Source organism: Martes martes (assembly GCF_963455335.1).
Source record: "Martes martes genome assembly, chromosome: 17".
NCBI lineage: Eukaryota > Metazoa > Chordata > Mammalia > Carnivora > Mustelidae > Martes > Martes martes.
In genome coordinates, this window is record NC_137905.1 from 1,897,633 (window position 1) to 1,920,622 (window position 22,990).

Consider the following 22,990-nt stretch of genomic DNA (forward strand, 5'->3'; position numbering starts at 1 on the left):
CAGAGGGCGCAGGCAGCGACACGCCATGCACAGCACCCCGCCCGTGTGGCTGCCTTCCCGCGCCCCCGGAACACGCCTGCACGCACACGGGCTCGCCTGGCTTCCTCTGTGTGCACAACCCCCAAGCAGAGGGGCCTCTGTGCGTGCTCACAAGTGTGTAAATGTGAACTCACACCTGCTTTCTTGCCTAGGAGTGAGACGGCCCAGGGAGGGGTGGCCGGGGAGGGTCCCTCCTGCAGGAAGGGCCAGCAAGAGGCCCCGACCTGCCCCCATCCGCCTCTGGATGGGCTCACTGCTCAGATGACGCTCCAAGGCTTTGCTCTGTTTTCCATTTCTCAACAGTCTCTGGCTGAGAAAAGTGGTCAGTGGGGTGTGAGTGTGCATTAACTTCTCCCTCTACGAGAACATGGAACTCGGCGGCGGGGGGGGTGTTGCTGGCGGAGCCTCTGCTCCCTCCACGGATGTCTGAGTACAACATGAATCTGTCCCAGTGAGATTTCATCCAACAGAGACACGGGCAGACAGGCAGCCACGGACCTGTGCGGGGACAAGGCGCACCCGAGCCTGAGAGCCGCCCCCACCAGCGCCGGCGGCGGCAGCCCTCCCACCCCGTGTGCCCCGAGATCCCGGCGAGCCGGGCCGTGGTTACTGCGGTCCTTACACGTTGGAGCCCCGAGCGCAGGCGAAGCCGGGCTGCTGTCCCGTTGGGCCCCCGGCCTGACGCGTTGCTGGTGAGTGTTGGAGCTTCCCCGCGACCCCTGCCGTTCATGTCGTGGGATTCTCCAGGTGCCGATCTTAGGGACATGTCTGTCACTTTACAGCAGAACTACCCACATTCCGTGTGATGTGTGCGTTTTCCAGAGAACACCCTTGGCTATGGTGAGACCCTGGTGCTTCCCTCCATCATCCCTGGAGACCCCCAGTGTCCCCTGGGGCCCTGCCCTGTGGGTGCGGTGGGGCACACCTGGCCCCCTCTTCCAGGAGAACAGGCTGCCTCACGCGGTTCGCCGTGTGGATTCACACCTCCGACAGACCCCGGGAGCCATCTGCAGGAAGATGCCCCCAACCCACAGGTTTACACAGTCGTTTTTAAAAATTGTTGAAGTCACGTCTGCACCCAACGCAGGGCTCAAACTCACGACCCCGAGATCAAGGGTCACAGCTCCACCCCTGAGCCAGCAGACGCCCCCACGGTGCTGTGACTCCCGACGGACAGAAAGCCGCAAAAATCTCTTCCTGTCCCATGACAGGGTTCAGCCCCAAATTGGCCACTTTCTCAAACCAAAGGCTTGGGGACCCCCCACCGGAATGACTGGATTCCGTCAACCGAACGAGGGTTCATTCACCACTGACCGAGGGAGTCCTGGGCATCCCGGCCGTTGAGCCGGAGCAGGACGAAGCCCAGACTGGGGCGCTGGCTTCCGTTCTCGTCGGACGGATCAGCCGCGCCGAGCGCAGAGCAGAGACCCCAAGCGAGGAGCGAGAGCCGCGACCACGTCCACAGCCCGCAGCCAGGCCCCCGGGCAGCTGTGCTCCAGACTTTGCCCTGGGAGACCCTCACCGTGGGACGGGACCGGCGGCCCGGGGAGGGTGAGTGCCTCGTGCCGGTTTGCACGGTGAGTGAACGCGTCGGGCGTTTCACCCTCTAGCAGCACATTCTGGATTATTTTCATGAACTCGCTCCACTTACGGTCGACCTTGACACCAGAGTCGAAGCCCGGCACCCTTCTGAGAAGTGGGTCCATCTCACGGCGCAAGGTCCCTGGGACACTGCAGGTTCGCTCCCTGCTTTGTCTTGAACGAAGCACGGGCTTTTCCAGAAGAGCCGGTGACTCCCGGTTCCCGCCCCCCTAGTCCAGGGTCTCCTGGATCCACCGCTCCCTGAGAGTTGTCTGTCCCCACGGTCGCCGCGCGTCCCGAAGCAGGGCAGCAGGTGCCCAGGTGGACGGAGAGCCCAGCGGGGGGAACAGATATCCGGGCTCTACGGGGCAGCGGCTCCCGTCTGGGCCGGGGCCTCCCCCCACGAAGGGGGCACCTTGGCTCGGAAGCTCAGGTTCCTGCAGACGGGAAGGGCTTCCAGAGAGTTCGGGGCCGGCGACCACGCCTCTCGTCCACCCATTTCACGGAAACGCTGCCTTTCAGGAGGCGGCACCGGCCCGCGTCCCGGTCGCCGTCGGGGTCAGGTCACAGCCGTGCGCTGGGCCTCCCGGGGGCACGGGCCGTCCACCGCACCCCCGCACTCGGCCCTGGGGCACCAGAGGGAGCCGGCCCCCGCCTTCCAGAACACACACGTCAGCGCCACTGACCGCGACAGCTCCCTGCCCGCGGGTGGGCGCACGTGTGTGCTGGGGGCGTTTAAAAGTCAGCTCTGGTCTCCATGGTGGGCACGGCCCCCGTGAGACCCTGCGATGCTGAGGGAGGCGGGAGAAAACGCCGGTCGTTCGGGGCAAGAGCCGCTTCCAGCAAGGAAGTCCTCCTCCGTGCCGTTCTGCTGGCGGCCACGTCTAAGCATAGCGGCCACGTCGCACGGACGCCCGTCCACCCGCGGCCTGACTGCATCTGGTGCGCCCAGCATGCGTGGCGGCCACCCAGGGGGACACTCGGTCCCGCCCATGCTCCGCGCACGATCACCCCTGTGTCCGGGCATCTCGTGACTTCTCTGTGACGCGACAGACGCCCTGAAACCAAACTTGCCGACCGGCTGCTGACGACATCCTCAGACTCAAGTGAGTCCCCAGGAAGCAAACACAAGCCGTGTAGACAGAGGACGCTGCTGAGTCAGCCGGTCCTGAGGGCAGTGGGTCCATCTCTGAAGGAGAAAGTCACTCCCCATCAGAGTCCCTCAGAAGTACGGGAGGACAGATGTCTTCTCACTCACGTGGCTCTGACCCCAGAACCAGACGACGTCCCGTGAAAACAAGACCGGAACCTCCCCTAAGCACAGAGGCTAACTCCCCGACGACGTGCGAGTGCATCGGCTCCGCAGCGTGTGAAAACGGCAGCACGCCGTCACCAAGTAGGGGTTCGTCCCACAAGGTAACCAGTCAGGGTTACAGAAGGAAAAGAGGAGAAAAAGTACGAGACCCTCTCGTGAGGTCCGGGGAAGCTCCCGACAAAACTGAGCATCCAAATAGGACAAAAACTCGAAGCCAGTCTGGGAGAGAACCCACCGCCCCACCCGGGTGGAGGCGCCCGTGGGAGCGCCGGGGCTCACGCCGTGCTCGGTGCTGTGATGGTGCGCGTCTCCCGAAGATGAGGCGTGCGGCCGCCGTCTGCTCTCCCCACTTTCTCATACGATGTGCTGGGTCTCAGCTGGTAGGAAAAGAGACCCTACAGACCTGTATTCACAGACAGTGGGAACAACCACCGGGGTGACCCTAGGAAATTACGGGGAAAAACAGAGCAAGCAGGTTTCAGGATGAAGGACGATCCCAGAACCGGTTCTATCTCTTAGTATAGGCACAAGCGATGGGAAACTGAGAAAAGATCTAAATGTCACGTCCAGTTGGATCGTAAAATGCTTAGGGGGAGATTCAACGGAAGGGTGCCAGGCCCAGCGGTGAAAACCACAGCACGGCACGGACAGAGACAGCAGGACACGTAGACAAAGAAGCAAGCTGTGTGTGGGTCGAGCGGTCCATGCAGTGCCATGTGGCCCCTCCCAGGCCGGTCCACGGGTCCAAGGACAAGCAGGTTGTTCCTTCAGTAACACAGAGGATCTGTCAGAGCCTAAGTTATTTTTTTTTAAGATGCTATTTATTTATTTGAGAGAGAGAGCGCGTGTGCACAAGTAGGGGAGCGGCAGGCAGAGGGAGAGGGGGAAGCAGGCTCCCCACTGAGCAGGGAGCCCGATGCGGGGCTCGATCCCAGGACCCTGAGATCATGACCTGGGCCGAAGGCAGACACTTAATCAGCAGAGCTACCCGGGCACCGGCCAGAGCTGTTTTGAAAAAGAAGACGCGTGTGTGAAGCTACGATGATCAAGGTGGGACGGCATTAGCGTGAAGACAGGTAAGCCGACGGCCAACTAATTCTCAACCAAGTGCCCCAAGAATTCCGTGGGGGGACCAACAGCCTTTTCAGAAAACAGCAATGACACGACCGCATATCCACACGCAGGAAAACACGACCGTCAACCCTGCTTCCGACCAGACGACACAAGGACGATCCTGAAATGGATCACGGATTCATACGGAAAAGCTTAATCTATAAAACTTTTGGAAGGAAATCCTTGAAAAATTACTCATGACCTTGGGAGGGACACACAGTTCTTGGAGAGGACACAGAAGAGCCTGAGCCATAAACTTCCATTCTTCAGAAGACACGATTAAGAAGAATGGAGCCGCCACAGACAAGGAGACACTGCGCAGCAAACACATACTTCTCGGAGGACGTGTCTCCGGACCATATTCAAAAGCTCTCAAAACTCAGCAACAAGCACGGCTACCCCAGTGGAGAGGGATATCGAGACAGAAGGCGACACCTCCTTGAAGATCACAGACGGCACATAACGAGCCACGAGGACGACGGAGACGGAAACCACGAGACAACGCCGACGCGCGCCTGTCCGAACGGCGTTCCAACGACGGACAGGACCAGGCGCCGGCAAGACTGTTGGATGCCGGCCGCACCGGGGCCGGGGAGGGGCGGCAGAGGCCCTACCGAGGGGCCCTGTGAGTGGGCGCCCCTGAAAGCCTGCCCCGAGGTGTCCACCCTTGTCCCCAACATCTGCAGCCCCGGACGTCCGTGGCCGGGATGCACGAGGGAGCGATGAGGGCACCCGTCCCTGCACACCCGCACGTGGGCGCTCACGGCTTTGCTCCCAAGAACCCCATGCGGGAAACGGCCCGCGCGCCCCTCCACGGGGGAGTGCACACGCTCCGTGGGACAGCCGAGCCACGGAACGCTACTACCCGTGAAAAGGAGTGTGCCTGAGTGACAGCACTGCGGGGGTGGACGTCCGCGACGCACGTACACACGTCGCACTGGGAGATTCCGCGCATGTGACAGCCAAGAAACGGCGTCTCATCCAGTGAGGGGAAGCAGATGGGTGACCGTCCGGGCGACGGAGACGACGGGTCCCAACGCTGGTGGCAGTTACACGCGTGTGCGCTTGTCCGGACTCACCAACACGCACATTTCAAATGATAAAAAGTACTTAATGTGAGAAAAATAACACTAAGACCATTAGATTTTGAAAAGACACAGGCACCCCTCGAAGAGCCCGCCCCGCCCTGGCCGCCACTGCCGCCGGCAGCGCCGAGTGTCAGACACAGGGTGACCGCGACAGAGAGAGCCACGCAGACCCACGACCAAACCCTGGCGCTCGCCGTCGAGCCCGCCGCGTGCCTGGCTTCTCGGGGCCTCGCTGGCTCACCAGGGTCAAGGCCTGCTTTCCCCGCCCCCCGCACGTACCGTCCACGAGCCCCTCACAGGGACCCTGCAGGAACCAGGCGAGTCCTCTGTGCAGAATGAGAGCTGAGAATCACTGAAGGACACACGGACTCAGACGGACGCCAGCGTGCGAGCCCCGAGCCCACCTGGGATTCGGCTGGGAGGCCGGCGGGGGCCTTGATGGGGGATGCGGCCGGCGACGTCCCAGCCGCCGCTCAGTCCAGCCTGGGCCTGGCCTCCGGCACCCTGGCGGCAGGGGTGTGGTGGGCGCGGGAGGGGCGCGGGAGGCTGACCATGTCTGTGCGGCCCTGAAGATGGGAGGCGCATGGCTTTCCGGGGGATGGAAGAGACTCGCCACATCCTCGCACGTCCCAACTCCAGCGGCGGGTGGACTGAGGAGGGAGAGACACTGAGACGAAACAAGTCCTCGGCGATAAGGAGGACGCCTGAGCCGGACGGGGACCGCGCGCTCCTACGTCCATCATCACATCAGAACTGCGTCACCGGGTCAGGCAAACGCTTTGCCGGTTAGGGATCGGGAAGGCAACAGGCGAGATGATCCCTTCCTCTCCGGTCCCTGGAGGAGAACAGGTGCGCTCAGCTGCGTGGGGGCCACGGGACGGGCTCTCACGAGGCCCCACTCGGACGGAACCCGCACGCCGGGAGCCGTGGCGCCGAAGCCGCCGTCCTGTCAAGGACGACGTCGCCTCTCCGCCCCGGTGCTTCTGAAACCGCGCGCGTCCGCCCATCTGACGTGGCTCTGCAGGTTTCGACAACCGTTTGGCGGCGTCAGCGGAGTTTCTGTCTTGGGTCCGACTTTGCACGAATCTCTCGCGCAGTTATTTTCAGGTCTCTAGAGCAGGGTTCACTCTCGGAGGCCGCCGCCGGCACCGGGGTCGAGGAAGGCAGGCGCGGTGCAGACCCCGTCGGCTGCACTCGCGTCCGCGGAGGGAGGGAGAGGGGCGAGACCTCGTGCACAGCGCGACGGACGCGTCATTTCCAGAGCCTCGAAAATCAAACCCCTGCAGCTGAGACCCAAGGAGTCCCCGGACCCGCCCCGGCGAGGCCCTCCGGCCTGGCTCCTCCCTCCAGAGCCACATCCAGGCCCCGCGCGCCGGCGTCTGCCCTCCCCCTGCCCCCGTTGGCATTTTCAGGCGGCGCGCGCGTGTCTTCTGCCCGCCCAGAGCCAGCGCGGAGAGGGAGCGTGGGAACGATGTGTCCTCGCCTGCGCGGCCCACCCTGGGGTGGTGCTGACTCATGGCTTCGGGGTGGCGCCCCCGGGACACGGGAGCCCAGCTGGGCGCTGGCGGACGGAGGTCGGTGCCTTTCCCGGGCCTGGGCTCGCGCTCCCGCCCCTGCTCAGCCGCGTGGCCGCCTGCCCTGAGCCGTCAGGTGCTGGTGATGAAGGTCGGACCCGTGCCCCAGCTGCCTGGGGTGCCGGGGAGAGCCGCCTCCTTTCCCAGCCCCGCAGCTAAGAACGCCTCCCTCGAGGGCCCGATGACATCACCGCGTGAAACGAAAACAAAGATTCCAGGCACAGACGCACTTTTCCGCCGGCCGTTTCTGTAGCACGCGCGAGGCAGGAGGGCCCGTCCTCCTTCGCGACCTGGAGGGAGTAAGCGCTGGGAGGCGCCGCCCGGAAGGGCCTCCCTCCCCAGGGCCGGCAGGGCTCGTCAGAAGATCGGTCGGTAACTGGAAACGACCTGGGCCGACAGACGCTCCCTGGAAGCCGGAGAGAGGCCTGGCACGGCTTGTCCATCTGCCGTGGGCACGTGCCCCCGCGGGGAAGCAGCTCAGACACCAGCTTCTCCGTCCAGACTCCCCCGTGGGCACCTCGTCGCCCTGGGCGCCCCCTCCCCAGGGCAAACACCCACCCCCACCCGAGGAGCCTGCTCTCCGGGCTGGGAGGCCTTCGGTCCAAACAGGCTCGCTCCCGCCCGGAGGGCCGTCCAGGTGGAGCTCAGGACGAGCCCCAGGTGTCAGTCCTCTGCGCTCACGGGCAAGCCGTCCCGCCTCCTCACGCTCACGCTGACACGGTCCCAACAATCTCCGGCCGGGGTGGTTTTCAAACGGCTCCCCAGGTCCCGGGAGAGCAGGGGAGCTTCGGGACGTGGTCCAGCCTCAGCCTGCACGGCTGGACGGCTGCCTAGCAGGGCACGGCTCCCGGCGCCCGAGGCCGCATCTTGTCGACCCTCGGTGCATGGGGACTACATCTGAGCCAGCGGCCCCCACACCAGGGGCAGGGGTGACTCCTCGTGAGGAGTCTCGGGCTCTGCTGGACCCCGGGGTTCTCGGAATGCGGCTGCTGAGAGCAGCTGCTTGGAAAGGGCGTCCCTGTGCCGGACACTCGCCAGTGGAAAATGCACGGCCAGGGGTCCAGAGGGTGGCTGCAGACTGGGCTCCGGGCGGAGCCAGGAGCTGCCACCACCAGGGTCCCCAGACATGCACAAACCCCACACGGACCAGCTTCCCCAGCCGCCCTAGGACCGGGGAAAGGTCACCGCCATTCAGCAGCGTAGTAAGTGTCAGGAAAACACGCAGAAGACATTGACATGGGAAGGAAGGACACGGTGGGGAAGTGGGCAGCCTGGCGCTCTGTCCTTCCATTGGACGCTGCACCACTAGCTCCGGGACAGGTGGCAGTGACCTGCGGTGGCTCCCGCCCCAGAGAGGCCAACGGGCCGTGTCTGTGCCCCCAGGTCAACCCCGGTCTCTCTGCAGGTTCCTACCAGCACCCCTGCTGCCTGTGTGAAGGGCTCCGGAATCTTCCAGACGCTGGCAGCGTCCTCCCGATTCTCGCAGTGGTTCTCGGGTCCAGTGCGTGCGTCTCGTGTCGGCTTGAGTCCGAACGTCCTCTTGAACGGGTCCTGCTCCGTCAGGGTCTCTCCGCTGGTAACTAAGGCACGGTGGGGACCTCGCCCAGGTCAGCCGGCTCTACCCGGGCGCGTCAGTGAGCTCCCTGACGTCCCGTCTTCAGGTGAGGAAGCAGGGGTTCTGCTCACGTGGGATTACGGAGACCAGGGATCAAACCAGCAGACTCCGCTCCCAATCCCACCACGGGCCCCTGGACAGGGGGACACCTCCACCGTAGTGCACGGAGGCTGTGGTCCTGCTCTGGGGCGGCCCACAGGAGGCCCCTCCAAAAGGCTCCGCAGGGCCGTGCTGGGAACAAAGTCCCCAAGGGCCACCAAGCCTTCTGGGAGGAGTGCGAGCAGCTCTGTGGGGCGGCTTTTTGATATAGGACGCAGGAGGGTAAGTGACCATCCAGCCACAGGAAAACCCTCTACAGGTGTCGCCGTGAGAGGGAGGGAGGGAGCCACAGAGACGGCCCAGTCCCATCCGTCAAGGCCTTGGGGGAGCCATTTCCTCCCTCGACGGTTCCCGGCTGGCAGCCGAATGCAGCCGAGACCTTCTGTGTCTCCAGTATCCCCGTGCTTCGACGAGAACAGCCCCGCCCAGGGACGGGGTCTAAATGCAGACTTCCGGGGGCTGCGCACAGAGAGTGCAGACCTGAGTCGCGGGGGCGCCTGGCAATCTGCATTTCCGGGGGGCGGGCCCTGTGGTTTCTGCCGCAGTGAGGTCTCACCAGGCGCGGTGGGCCGGGGGCCTCGGACACGGAGGGCTCCGTACCAGGAGCTGCCGAACTTGGACGAGAAACAAAATCACACCTTCATCCTCACGACCCTCTAGCTAACGCGGAGCGTCTCCTGCGACGACAAACGTCCATCCCAGAGTGCGGGACTCCGTCCCCGGGGCAGCTGCGGCCGCCGTCGCAGGGAACCGCGTGTCCTGAACCACACAGCGGGTACAGAGCGGCCTCCTGATCTCCGCGGACTGCGACACGTGGCCCGACTTGCTCTCTGGGGCGTCCGTCCCGCAGCAGAGCCGGGCTCCCTCCGCGTCCAGAATTCCGGTTCTAACTCACACGTCCAAGACCTTGACTCTTAGATGCAGCCCGTGCCGCCAAGACGGTTAGGAAGCCCTGATCGGAGTGGGGCGCCCCAGCAGCGCTGCCCACGTGGCCCACACGTGACCTGCACGTGGCCCAGGAAGCAGCCTCTCCACAGGAAGGAGAATCCCCACGATGCAGGCCCTGGGCATGGAAAGCCGCTGCTGCCCTCCCGGAAGGCGGGGCAGGCCCGTCCCCACACAAAGGCAGCGGCGTGGAGAGGCCGACTGAGGGAGGGAGGGAGGGAACACGCGCCGTGAGGCCCCTTTCCTCCCATCCCGGTCGTGACGCTGGGAGGAGGCGGCCCGCGGGGCCAAGACGACGCATTCCCAGCACCTCCCTGCGGCTCCCAGTGGCCACAGAGCTCCCGTCCCATCTGGCTGCGGAGAGCCAAGGAGGGCAGAGGCTCCCCTGCACGCCCCACGCGGCCTGTCAGAGCCCACTGGGCTGGAGACGGGGGCCCGGCGAGGTTGAGGGGCCCCAGAGAAGCAAAGCTCCTTCCGCAGGCCAGACCCAGCCGTCCCTTTCCTGACCTGCGGCCTGAGGGGCGGCGCCTTCCCTGAGCGGGGCGCTGGGGCGTCAGGAGCAGCAGCGCGGAAAGCTCGCTCAGGCCTAGACCCCTCGGGGCAGAAGCAAGCTGTGCCCTGCTCAAGCTCCTGCAGCAGCGGCGCGACCGTCCCCGCCCCGAGGGTGGCGAGACACCTTCTAGAGCCAGTGCCCGGAGCGCAGCCAGCCGTATCCTCTCTGAGAAAGGGGGATTGGGGGCCGGGGGGTGGTCGCCGGTGCCTGGTGCAAACCTCGCTCTGCCACCCCTCGCTGTGTGACCTGGGCCAGGCGGCTTGACCTCTCTGTGCTTCACGTCCCCCTTCTGTGTGGCACACAACAGGTGCTCCATACACACCACCGAGCGCACCGAGGCCCTGTGACCTTCAAAACACACCCCCTCACGGTCCGACTGACAGCTTCTGTGCTTACTCTCCCTTAGCAAGACTCGGAGACACGGAGTCCCCGGGGGAGCCCGGCAGGGCCAAGACCTCGGCGGGAAAGTACCCCCCGCCCCGCCTCCCGTCACCGCAGTCTGGGAAGGAACCCGGGGCGTGTGGCCTCCGTCTGAGCCTCAGAAGCCCGCCCTCCAGAGTCTCCTCGTGACTCAGACGCCGGCTTCCACTCCGGGACCTCGGTCACCTCTCCAAGCACGACCAGGAGCCAAGAGACAAATTAAGAATTGGTGGCATTTTCCCTTTGTTCCCCCGCTTCTCGAAAACTTCTAATTGCAAAATGATGATAAACTCACCAGAAATGGAGTAGAAACGTGTCGGAGGTCCCAGACGGCCCGTCCCTGCTGTGCTCACATCCTGCCGAGTCGTGGAGGGCTATCGTCGCGACAGCAGACGCGGGGGCTCGGCGCCAGCCGCTGTCCGTGCACGCGGGTGTGCCCGCGTGGGCCCGTGTGCGTGATCGGGTCGTGGCTGAGAAAGCGCGCTCCTGGTGAACGCCGAGCCGGCGACCCTGCTGAGGACGGAGCCCTGAGCCGCTCCCCGGCCTCCGCCCCAGAGGCGCAGCCGCTCCGGATGTCTGGTCCGCTCTGTGCAAAGCGGGCCTGGGACAAACGCCGGAGAGGGTCGCTGCTGGTGTGTGCTTCGTTCTACGGGAAACGGTCACACCGTCCTTCCCAGCGGCCGCTCCGTTGTGCGTCCCCACGCGGCGCAACAGACCCGTCTTCGCCTCCGCCCCGCAGGTGGTGTCGGGGATTCGGGGCGGCCACGCCGGCGGGCGTGTGCTGCTGTCTGGCTGCGGCTTTGATGCGACATCCCTGGCGGCCGGTGACCTCGAGCCTCCCCTCGTGTCCCCACATGCCACCTGCACGTCCTCTTCGGGGCCTGTTCACGCCCTTTGCCCATTGCGTAATCAGGTTGTTTCTTGACCGTTGGGTGTGGGGCTCTGCGGGTTCCGGAGGGTTTGTCCGAGGTGCGGCCGGCCAGTGTTTGCTCCCGCTCTGTCTCCTCTGCATGGGTCTGTCGGGAAGGCAGAGGCTTTATTCTGGTCAAGTCCGACTGACACTTTGGGGGGCCCTGCTGAGTGTCAACCCTAAGGCTTCTTTTGGCCCCCGATCCTGCATTTTCCTACGATTCTCTTCTTCTCGAGTTCTATAGTTTTTCATTTTACATTTAATCCCTGGCCCAGTCTGTGTTAACTTTTGGATGAGGGGTCAGGCCAGCTGGAGGCTCCCTTTCTGTTTCGGGACGTGCCGCTGTAGAAAACGCTGTGCTCCCTCCCTGGAAGGGCTCTGGGCCTTTGCTAAGAACCAGATGGGTGTGTCTGTGTGGGTCTACTCCTGGGCCGTTGACTCTGTCCCACTCATCTGTGCGTCTGTCCCTCCGGTGACACCACACGCTGTCCTGCAAGCCACAGCTCAGGACCGGTCTGGATCAGGCATGGGGATCCCTCCCAATTTAGGCGACTTTTTCAAAACTGCTCTAGGATTCTAGGTTCTCCGCCCTGCCATATACAGGCTCTGTCTCGAGAATCCTTACTGTATTTTATTTTCTCCTTTTCAGAGACAAGGATCTGAAATGACGTGGCATTCACGTGGGCACTTCTGCAAGTCCCCGGGCAGAGCAACTGCAACGCTCCCCACAGCTCTGGGGAGAAGTCAGCTTGACTTCCTTTGCCACCAGCGTTGACCACTTAGTGAGTGGCCTCCTGGGTGGTGCCCTTTGGACCCACGTCCCCGCCCTCCTCAAGCTGGCCTCTTTCCCCAGCACAATCAGAAAACCCAAAGGGATCTCCCGCCGTGCTGGTGGCTGGCCCCAAGGGGCTACACCCAGTGGGCGAGAGGGGCTTCAGGAAGAGATACCAGCATGCGACAGACACCCAGAGGTGGGGGATCCAGGGAGAGTACAGGGCCTGGGACCATCAGGGACACAGCTCCTCTCTTTCCCTCCCGTCATCCTTAGAGTCTGGCTTTTGTCCTCATGCCACAAGATGGCTGCTGCTCCTCTGGGCATCACATCTGCCTTCCGGACAGGATGAAGAGGGTAAGGACAAAAGGCGAACGGAGCTTGCAGGCTGAGTCTGTCCCAGGGAGCCTCACCCAGTACATTCAACGGTCATCGCAGGGACGCACAAGGGAGCCACAGAAGTAACTGTGACCAAACCCGTTCCGTTCCAGACAAGTCAGGGTTACAACGAGGGCGGGAGGCGTGGATGGCCTGCAAGACGGCTGGACGTGGGGCCGACCGTGGTTCAGGGGCCGCTCTCGGGAAGGGACCTGCTCCGTCCACCAGGACTCGTAGGCTTCGTGTGTTACGCTTGTGCTCTTCAAGGATTTCATACATTTTTTCTGACTATGAAAATGACATGTATCACACATACACTGGAAACTACAACACCGTATAACATCATGCCGGCAGCCGGGAAGAAGCGCGGTGGCCACGTCCGCCGTGCTTCCCCTCACCGTCCCCGATGCTGCAGCAGGACACAAAACACGCTCGGAGGTTTCGGAGACGACCATCTGGGTCTCCAGGGCGGACTCGTCCTGCGCTGACCCCAGGACCTCACCCCTCCCGGGCTCCGCTTCCTCAGGTGTAGAGTAGGCACAGGTGCTTGGAGGGTCGGGCAGTGTGGGCAAAGCTCTCCAAACCCGGCAGTGTTGGGCGGACATCGGCGGCCCCGGGGCAGGTTGAGGGGACCCGCACCTCAGGCCAGCGGCGAGCTGGGCTTACGCGGTATTGCGAGTTGGGAGGGTTGGGTCGATATCCTAAGATCCTCATGAGAAGCCCACACAGGCTCCGGCCACACAAATGCCTGCACCAGCACAGGACGGGGCTCCTGCTGGCTCCGGGCTGGTGCACTCACATGGAGATCACGGACGCAGCGGCCCGCCGGAAGCCTGCGACCCGCGCCACCTGCACCTCCTCTGTGTCAGCCAGGTCCCCCCAGAGAGGGGCCTGAGTCCTGCCCGGGGCAGCCGTGAGCTTACCACCAGCCCTGGCCACGCTGCCGTCCCGTCACGGATGGAACGGGAGCGGCCTGCCAGGGCCAGCGGAGTGGGGAGCCGGGACGGGCCTGGGCCGTGGGGGTGGGGGGCAGCGTGGCCCCACTGCGCGGGCTTGGAAGGCCTGTCTGGCACAGTTCCAGCACCAGGGCTGTGTCCCAACCCCATGGCGCTCTCGCCTCGCAGGAAGTGCTCCCCACGTTCTCCGAGGAGCTGGACACGTCACGTAGCGGACCACACGGGGACTTTCCAAAGCAACAGCTCCTGCCCACGTGTCCCACGGCCCCTGCCCCCGCCCCCGCCCCCGTGGTGGAGGCTGATGCCAACAGCAGGGCTAACAATGATGCCAGGAAACACCTCACCAGAGGGACCGCTCCTGACCGTCCTGCTTTACAAACAAAACATGGCCTCAGAAGGTGAGCCGGCCCAGGAGGCTGTCAAGGCAAGCGCACCGCCCACCCTGAGCCTCGGTTTACCCACCTGCGAAGCCAGTGGGCAGGCCCTGATGCTCGCTGCGTCCCTGCCGTCCCCCCACAGTCCTGGGGCCTGTCCTGGGCCCCTCAGACACGTGCCCCCCATCTTCGTCACACCTGCATGTCCTCAGGGCCTGGCACCCGCCAGAGCTTGTCTTTTGTGGCTCACCTGGGCCGCTCGTGAATGACACACACGGGTGACCTTGGCCGGGATCGCTGACCCGCACAGCCCCGGGGGTCTGCCCTGCTCAAAGTCCATCGGCTTCAAATCCTCGTGGCCGCTTCCCTCCTCCCCCCGACGGAGAAGCTCTGCCTCTTCTGGAAAACTCCTTTCCCAGGAGCAGATTTTAAGGGCCACACGCAGGGGGCCCCTGGCTGGCCCAGTCGCAGGAGCGTGTGACCGTTGATCTCGGGGTGGTGGGCTGGACACAGAGCCGCCCCCGTTCCCGACCGAGAGCTGCCGCTCACACGCTCGGACTTGTCTTCGGGGCTGGTGCTCGCTGAAGCAGAGCGGTGATGGCTCGAGGAGAACCCAGGGCCCGAAGCCAGGAGCCCGGCAGGCCCTCGCTGTGGGCACACGGGGCTGCCCACTTGGGGACCTGGCCCGTGGCTCTTCCGGCAGGCCCTGAGAGCCGCCTGCCTCACAACCGGGTGGGGACACCCAGTGACAGCCCCAAGCCAGCCCGTCCCAAACCAGTGGCTGGAACCCGGGGGGCTGGGGGAGGGGCCAGTTCAGCCTAAGTGGGACCAGGGGCGGGGGCGGTTCTCCAAGTGTGGCCAGAGCGCTCCAACCTCTGCCTCTGTGGTCACGTGGGCTCTGTCCGTGCAAGTGCCCTGCCCCGTAAGGATCCTGTGACAATGCCCAGGATGACTGGATGACCCTGAGAACCCCTGACTCGAGATCCTTATCATAACACCTGCGAAGTCCTTCAGCCACTGAGGTCACACGGCCACGGCGTCTAGGGATTAGGAAGAGGCCATTTTCAGTTGCCGCATCTTAAACAAGGGAAGTCATAAATCTGCCCTTGCACACGCCCGCCGTGGGCAGTGGGGGTGGGGACCACTGCCACCCGCACCCCAGCCTCGTAGGCCCGGGAGGAGCCGTGGGCAGAGGACCGTGGGCAGAGGGGAGCCGTGGGCCCCCATGGAGGCCATGGACGGCAGAGGCTGATGTTTCAGGACCCCGGGGCAGAGGGGCTTCCGCGCGGCCCCGACGGGGAGACACAGACGCACGCCCCGTCGCTGGCTGCGTCTGGACGGGTCGTTAAGGGGAACGCCGAGCTCTCAAAGGGAAGGACTCCCGTGGGAGCAAAGAGACGAGGAAGGTGAGGAGGGAACGTTCCGGAGCTCTCGTGGCAGGAGGCCACGTACCCGCTCCCCGGACAGAGTACACGGGGTTCTTCCTCTGCGCCAGTTCACGGCCCTGGACGGCCTGAGGGAGGGCGTTCCTGCGGGGCCCGGCCAAGGGCTGCGCCTCAGGAAGGCGGGGAGCGGGGCTCGGCGGCGCACTGACTTCTGAGGTGCGGGGGTGCGCGCTGGGACGCCGGCGGCCGCCCCGACCCTGGCGGCCCTCCACGCCGTCTCCCTCCGCGGAGACACGCCGGCCGAGAAGGAAACGTTTTGTGCTGGCCCGGACGCTGCCAGATGTGGCCAGGCCGACTCTGGGTTTAAATCCTCGATTACTCAGAGGGGGCTGACCGGGGAGGTGACATCCGCACGGACTCCCGGAGACCAGCCCGCGGGGCCTGCGCCCACACTCCGCCCGTCTGAAACGTGGCGTGGTCCGCGCTCGCTGGCCCGGGGCCCTGTGCTCCCGTCCATGTGCACACACGTGCGTGTGAGGACCTGCCTGCCGCATGTGCCCCGGGCCTGTGTCTGCGATACGGCGGCCTCCCCCCTTCTAAGCAAACACACACCGACCACCACCACGCAGGCCACGTCCCGGCCCTGTGTTCCCCACCGTGAGGGCGCCGGCGCTCACCATCATGGAAACCTGGGCCGGCTTCGGGGTCTTCCCGGTGCGGAACTTCAGGCCCTGGGGACTTGGTCCACCTGGAGGGACGCTAGTCCTGCCTGAAGTCACCGCCACCCACGCTGTTCTGAAAGCACACCCCCCTCCCCCGCCCCTGGGAATGTTGCGTGTGGGACAGACGTCAGACTGCTGTGACGATCCGCGGGGCGTCCCCTCGGGGAGGAGAGCCGCGGGGGGCGTGTGCGCTGGTCACAAGGAGCAGCTCAGGCCGCCGACAGCACGTGAGGCCAGAGCCAGCCCGACCTGTGGCCACCATCGGTGCCGGGCGGTGGTGAGACTCGGACAGCCGCGCGGCGATCACTAGTGACTCTCCCAGAGGCCGCAAGGCTGGGCAGGCAGGGCTGGGATCTTGTGGGGAAGGAAGTGCTACCTCGGGGGTGGGCTGGGGCATGCAAGGGAGGGAGGCCACAGCCACGGTGCACAAACACGGCGTGGTCATGGGAAAGGCCCAGCACGGGCAAACCCAGAGACGAGCGGGTACGGGCTGCTTGGCTGGGGAGGGGGCTGCGTAGGGGCTCGGGTGTGCACTCGGTGCGACTGTCCTAAAGCCCACAGCAGGGAGGGCCAAGAGCCCCACGGACATGCTGCACACCACGGCGTTGTATGCCCGCAGGGAGCGGACCGTGTGTATTCGTGGCCCTGCTGGGGACTTCCAGGTGGCAGATGACCTCACGACAGGACAGCCAGGTTGCCGGTGGGCTCAGGGCTCGTGGGCCTGTGGCCTTGGCTAGTACTTAACCACCCCGAGGCCCAGTCTCTGCGACCATAAGAGGCAGTTGGGACACCTGTCCCTGCTGGGCTTTGGGGGGGGCTCCTGCGAGGACGGAAACTGCCACAGCGGCCACTGGCAGGCGGGATACACAGTAAACCCACTACTTTGGGAGCAGGCCTGGCTCCCAGACCTGGGAGCAAGGGTGCAGGGCTCAGTGACCCCCAAGCGCTCCCGAAGCCTGGTCTGGCCCCTCGCCCCATGCGGTGAGAGCACGTTTGCTGCCCGAGAAAGGGCGAGCCCCACCCCCACCCATCATGGCCCCACATTACATAGTGGGGACTTGGGGGCCAGAGCCCCTAACTCCTCCCATGGGTGAACACCCACAGCCACCCCGAGGTGGTCCTCAAGGAAAAAGCCTGGGTTGCCGGAAGTGCAGATCAGTGGGGAAGGGCTCCTCCGGGAGGGGGGCCACAACTGTCCACCGCAGTGACGGCACGTCCACGCCCGGAGGCCCTGGGCACCTGGGACTGTGGGGTCATGGAGTGGGGAGGTGGGAGCCGCGGGAACTGTGGGAGCAGGCCGGCGGAGAGCCAGTCCTGCCTACGGGGCACCTCGCACTAAGGACCCCTGCACGTTAGGGTTCCGTCTCAAGAAACACCCAAACCAGGACCAGGTGCCTTCACCTGAAGCTCGGCCGTCCTCTTTCGGTCACAGTCACGAGGCGCGTGCCACGGCACAAAGCCGAGGGGACAGGGTCCCAGCGGATGACATGGAAACAGACACACTCGGGTGGCGGCAGCTCCCATGTTAGGAGCAGGTGGCCCAGGTGCCTGGCGGCCAGCAGGGCACCTCGTTCTGACCACTCAGCTTGGGCCGAGCTCCCGGGCTGGGAGGCCTCGCTCCGTGGAGTCCAGTCCTGGGAAGACAGCTGTGACCATCAGTAGGGGGAGAATTCTGAATCCAGACACCTGACCGCCAGCAGGCACTGACCGCCGGAGGCCGCGGGGTGGGCGGGGAGCCCCAGGTTCTCACACCATCTGCACGGGGTGGGAGTCCTGCCGGGGTTCTCAACAACCCCAAACCCCCTCTGCCCCCTCCCAGCACCACGCGGGACACAGGGGGCACGAGGAATCACCGAGACAGGGCACCAGCTCGCCGAGATCTCACAGTGCCAGACTTTCGCTCAAAGCGCAACAACACCCAGGGGGACTGGAACCTTGAAACCTCACCCACTTCCCCTCCCGTCTGTCACCCGGGTCCCTGCAGGCTGCCATCCTTCCCGAAGACCCAGCCCGGGAGAACCTCCAGCACTCCCCGCACCGGGACTTTGGGCCGAGTCTGCATGGGATGGGGGACCCTTCCTGGGGAGTTTCAGGAAGTGGATGCGGAAACCGTGGCCGTGACTCTCGCTGGCAGCCCGACTGCTAATGGGAACCAGACACATCAGGGAGCACGGGCCTGCTGGGGACCCCGCTCTCACAGCTCGCAAACACCCTAAGGTCCATGCCCGGGACGACCGCGTGCCCTGCGAGCCACGCATCCCGTTCTGCTCCTGCGTGCTCGGGGGACCGGGCCCTGCCTGCTCGCTGAGTCAGGCCGTAACGAGACGCACATTGAGCGAGAAGCACACCCGTGGAACTCGCTCACAGCCCATGCGAAGCAGGCGCCTGGAGAGAGAAGGCTGTCCCCGGGGACGGAGCCCGGGAAGGAACCCACGCAGACACCCAGAGAAAGCCTTCAGGAAGGGGCGCCCTGATGGCGGCCGATCACAGGCTGCAGACGGGTCTCTGTGCCCGGCACACGGATCCGCCTCTGAGCTCACATCTGGTCCAGACATGGAATTTTCTACGGGGTAAGCGGAAGGCCCCGCTCGGCCTTAGAGACGTCCCCAGACGGCATCGGTTCCCACGGTTTGGCTGCAGGTCTGCAAGCCTTCATAGTAACGGTAAAGACGCAGCCTGCCCGAGTAGCATCCCTTCCAAACGCCCCAAGAAAGCACCACATTTCCCACCTCCCTCCCGGGCCGCCAGGGCCAGCGCGGTCGCGGGAGCCTGCTCTTAGCACTTACCCCGGGGGCAGCAGTGGCCGGTCTGCGGCGCGTCCTGGCGTGTGCGGTGTGTCCGGGCAGCTTTCCGAGCGCTCCGGGACGGCCCCGGACCAGGTGCCTGCAGCCCCGCCGGGCGGCCGCCTCTGCCTCTCCTCCGGCTGCTCGGCTCTCAGCTGGGGAGTTTCAAGTCCCAGGCAGCCTGGGACTCCCTCTCCCCTTTCACGCACTTAACCCTGCCGTTGCCTGGTTAGGAGGGATCCGAAGAAAGTCAGTCTTGCACATTCGGGGAGGCGGACGGGCTGCCCGCGGGGGCGAAGGACCGGCCCCCGGTCTCCAGCAGGCTCTGCTCCTGCTTTCTCCTGCCTAAACGCGAGCCCGTGGGGAAGATGCCGGAAGATGGTCCTCCGCGCGGCTCTGCCGGCTTTCTTAACCCTTGGGGCTGCGTCCTCAGGCAGCGGAGGGGTGCACTGCTGGTGGGGGGTCAGGAGACCTCCCCTGGGGGGCTACCAGCCCACAGGTGTCGGGGGATGCCCCTTGCTGGGGTCCTATCTGCAGCCACCTCGGCAGACTTGAGCAGCTCAGACTCAGCCCCAAGCTCGGGGAGGGCGGTGGGCACTGGGGGAGAAGCATGACGGGTGCATTCCAGACCCTCCTAATTCTCTGTGGACACTCGGCCGTCGTGTTCCTCCGTGAGCCCCCGAGTCCACGTCTGCGGCAGGTAAGGAGCACCCCCCGACCACCAAACTTGGGGGAAGCTATTGACGTGCCCAGTGGCGGCAAGGTCACCAAACGTGAAAGCCTATCTCTGCTCTGAGCCCACATCCCACGGCCCCAGACCCGCCTGATCTGTCCGCTGACCAAGGCATCCTTGGCTCTCGTGAGCTAGCAGGGAAACTGAGTCATGAGAACTTAACATGGCCATAATTGACCCCTTTCTTAGGTAGCTATGAGCTGCTACTGTGTGCCAGATGGGGATTCCACAGCGGATGTGAAGACAGGGCAGGAGGGACCGCTCTCGGGGACAGCAGCCTTGCAGAGGACCCCCAGCCCCCAAGAGGCCCCAGGCACACTCGCACACGCGTGCTCACACACGACACACATGACACGCATGTCCACACATGGGCTCACATCCGTCCCCAGCCCGCTGTTTGATAACACAGGGGCTGCTGGGAAGGGGCCCGGCGGCCGGGGCTGACGTCCGGGTGCAGGAGCTCACCCTCCGAGCGGTGGGTGGGCCGCCCCCTCTCCACTGAAGGACGCCGAGAGGAAAGCAGAGCCTCCTCAAGGAAGAAGAAATTTGCCTGCGGACGTGGGTCAGCGCTGACTGCTTCTGGTGGCCTCGTGGACTTGGGGGAGCCCAATCCTTGAAGGTGGGTCTCCGGTGCGAAGCCCGTCCTGCTGGCTCGGCCCGGCCTGTCTAGGCGTTCCCAGAGGTGCCGTCTGAGGAGCCCCCGAGCCGACCACACCCACGTAGGTGCCTCCCGTCGCCGGTCGACAGCGGGCTCTGCGGCCAGCTCCAGCTCGGAAGCCCCTCTGGGCACGCTGCCCGCCGCACCCCCCTTGACGGATTTTCCCGCAGCAAATGCGATTACGCGTAAACCCTCTCAGGCCCGACTGCCGCTTCCTGAATGACGATCCCCATGCCTGGGGTTTGACATGCTAACCGAGAGCTCTGGGGCGTAAACGAAGCCCAGGGGGCTTATTAGCAGGAACCCAGCGGGTCCAAACCGGTGGTCCCACCAGCCGGCAGGGCTCGGACCCCCAGGGCCTGGTGTGCTCCGGACGCCCCAACCACAGTCCCGGGATCCGCAGCGCCGCGGGCTTCCAGCTCCGCAGCCGTCCCGACGCTCGGCCGAGCACGAGCGCATCCGGCTTACCCACAAGAACCCTGATTCGGCATTTCGGACGAGGCATCGTCTTTCATGGGGCAAACACGGGACGCGCCACCTACGGACGGCGCGGCCCGACGCCCGGGGTGGGGGGAGAGAAGCGAACACCCGCCTCCCGCGGGCTGAACTCGCTGGACAGGCTGCCACCAGGTGAAGGTGGCCGGGGGCGTCTGACCGCCCTCCTCACGGCGCTGCGGGCAGGGGTGGGCCGCTCCGGAACGGGGCGAAGCCGGAACCTTGGGCGGTAGCGGAGGCTGCGCAGCGAGCAGTCACTCCGGGATCTTAAGACGTGTATTCGGGAGGACGGGGTGCTCCTGTGTGTCCCTGGCGCCCAGCTATGGTGCATCCCTCATCTACGGTCTGCACGGGGCGGGGCTGGCTTCAGTGATCCCCGGCTGCGCGACGAGTCACCCAGCGGCTCCTGGCTTAGGACAGGAAACGGCGCTCACTACCGCTCGCGCTTTCTGTTGGCGGTTTCCTCTGCGGCTACGCACGGCGGTCTCCTCGGAAGGCCGGGTGGGGCTCCTCGCCAGCTGGCAGGCTGGTTGGCTTTGGCTGGAGACCTCAGTTCCTCCCCACGTGCCTGCCCGAGGGTCCCCACAGCATGGCGGCTGGCTTCCCCGACAGTCGGAGCGGGGAGGAGCTACAGGGCTTCTAGAATCTCCCATCGAGGAGAAGCCCCACGCCATCGCTCCTGCCGCATGACACTGTGCGCGCAGGCCCAGCCCAGGTTCAGGGTGCGAGGGGCAGGCACAACACCGTCACTGACAGCACCTTGGAGACCCGCCCTGCCGTCTATCCTGATTCCCCAAAGTGTCCACGTCCCTCCCATTGCCCCCATGAATGAGAAAGATGTTTTCGGACATGGACGCGTGTCCCCCTCGTCTCTAACATCCCTCTGTGGGAGCTCCTCCCCCCTCCACGCCTTCCCTTATGAGCCACTGGGAGAAGCCGCCCTCAGAGCTCCCCCCACAAATCTCGCTCCATCACTCAGCCCAATAGTGCAGGTTTATTTTCCACGTTGCAGCAGGCGACAGCACTGCTCATCTGTGTGACTGGGACCCGGGCCCCTTTTCTCCGGAAAGGGCTTGACGGGGGGCATCCTCGCTCGGGACCGCGTGTGCGGCTGTGGGCTCGCGTCGGCAGGGTCTGCAGTCTCATCTGGAGGTACGGCCGGGCCAGCAGGATCGGGGGGCTCTCGGCCACGGAGCTCAGCGCCTCTCCGAGCGGCCTCTCCACGGGGCTGCCCGAGCGTCCCGGCGGTGACAGGCAGCCTTCACGGCGCACGACCCGAGGGACCGACACGAAGCTTGCTCGGCCTCAGCAGTCAGCACCGCCAGCGCCGCCATATTCCACTGGCCACTTGAACTGGACCTGATGCAAGGTGGGAAGGTGACAAAACCAAGATGCATGGGTCAGTGAGGTCATCGGAGAGGCTGCCCACCGCAGCGCCGTCCTGAAGAGAGGCCCACAGGGAAGAGGTGCAGAGAAGGGCAACGGGGTCAAGGGGCGCAGACCGAGGGGCCTGACAGGACCAGGTCAGACCAGGCTGGTGAGCCGCCGGACAGCACCGAGGTCAGCTGGGGTGAGCACACGGGAGCGGCCCTACCACGCCCTTCCCCAGGCGGGGACCGTCACACAACCTCCTCATCAGCAAAGAGATGACCGAGGCGCCGACCGCCCCCTACGCTCACGATCTCAAGACCAAAGCAGCAAGAGAAAGAGCAGTGAAGAGCCCAGGGGTGACGCGGTCGTCATTGACTTTTAATCGTGATCAAACAGGACGAGGCCCTTTAAAAAAAACCCACAGCTCGGGGTGCCCGGGTGGCTCAGTCGGTTGGGCGTCGGACTCTTGAGCCGAGCTCAGGTCTGGATCTCAGGGCCGTGAGTTCAAGCCCGCGCCGGTGTAGAGAAGACAGCTTTGCTGGTGATCAAATTCACACACTGGGAGTCTCACCGGATTTCAGTCCACCACCCCCGCCAGGGAACACGGGGTCCTCTGGGCCCTTGAGAGGGTATTTTCAGGCCACAAAAGGAAATGCCAGTGGATGCGGCAGAAGCTATTAGCCCAGGAGGCACGAGGAACCAAGGAGTTCGGGTTGAGGAAGGACGAGACGGGAAGAGGTATCTGGACACATGAGGGCTGAACCGCCTGTGCGGGGAGGCTGGAACGAATGACGGCTGACGGCCTCGGTGCCACAGGGAGAAGCCCCTTCCTGAACCCCAAGCCCCCCGCTTCACTGCCCCACGTGCCCCCCCATGTTCTCCAGTTCCAGGTCAGTGCCCCAGCAGTCAGATAAGCAAACCGTGGCCACACCTCCGGGGGGCAGGGGCAGGCTTGGCCCGGCCGGGGGTCGGGGGGGAGCAGTGCCCTGACAAAGGAAATGGGCCGCAGGCGGGCAGGACCTCCCTTCTGACGAAGCACGTCCGGGTGGAGGAGACGGGGAGCCCCTCCGGCGGCAGAGGGAGGGAGGGCGCGCAGGCCCTGGAAGGCGGG

The 22,990-nt window shown here is 64.8% G+C and overlaps 1 protein-coding gene across 2 annotated transcripts in view; it reads right to left on the bottom strand.

The window, feature by feature from the left end:
* Positions 1–21,481: 21,481 nt before the first annotated feature.
* BANP (BTG3 associated nuclear protein) overlaps positions 21,482–22,990 on the bottom strand; it is a 117,633-nt gene continuing 116,124 nt past the window's right edge. For both annotated transcript variants that reach the window (XM_080829130.1, XM_080829128.1), the window contains one exon: positions 21,482–21,867. In XM_080829130.1, coding sequence (XP_080685256.1) covers positions 21,814–21,867 — 54 coding nt within the window. In that variant the 3' untranslated portion in view covers positions 21,482–21,813. The remainder of the gene's footprint in view (positions 21,868–22,990) is intronic.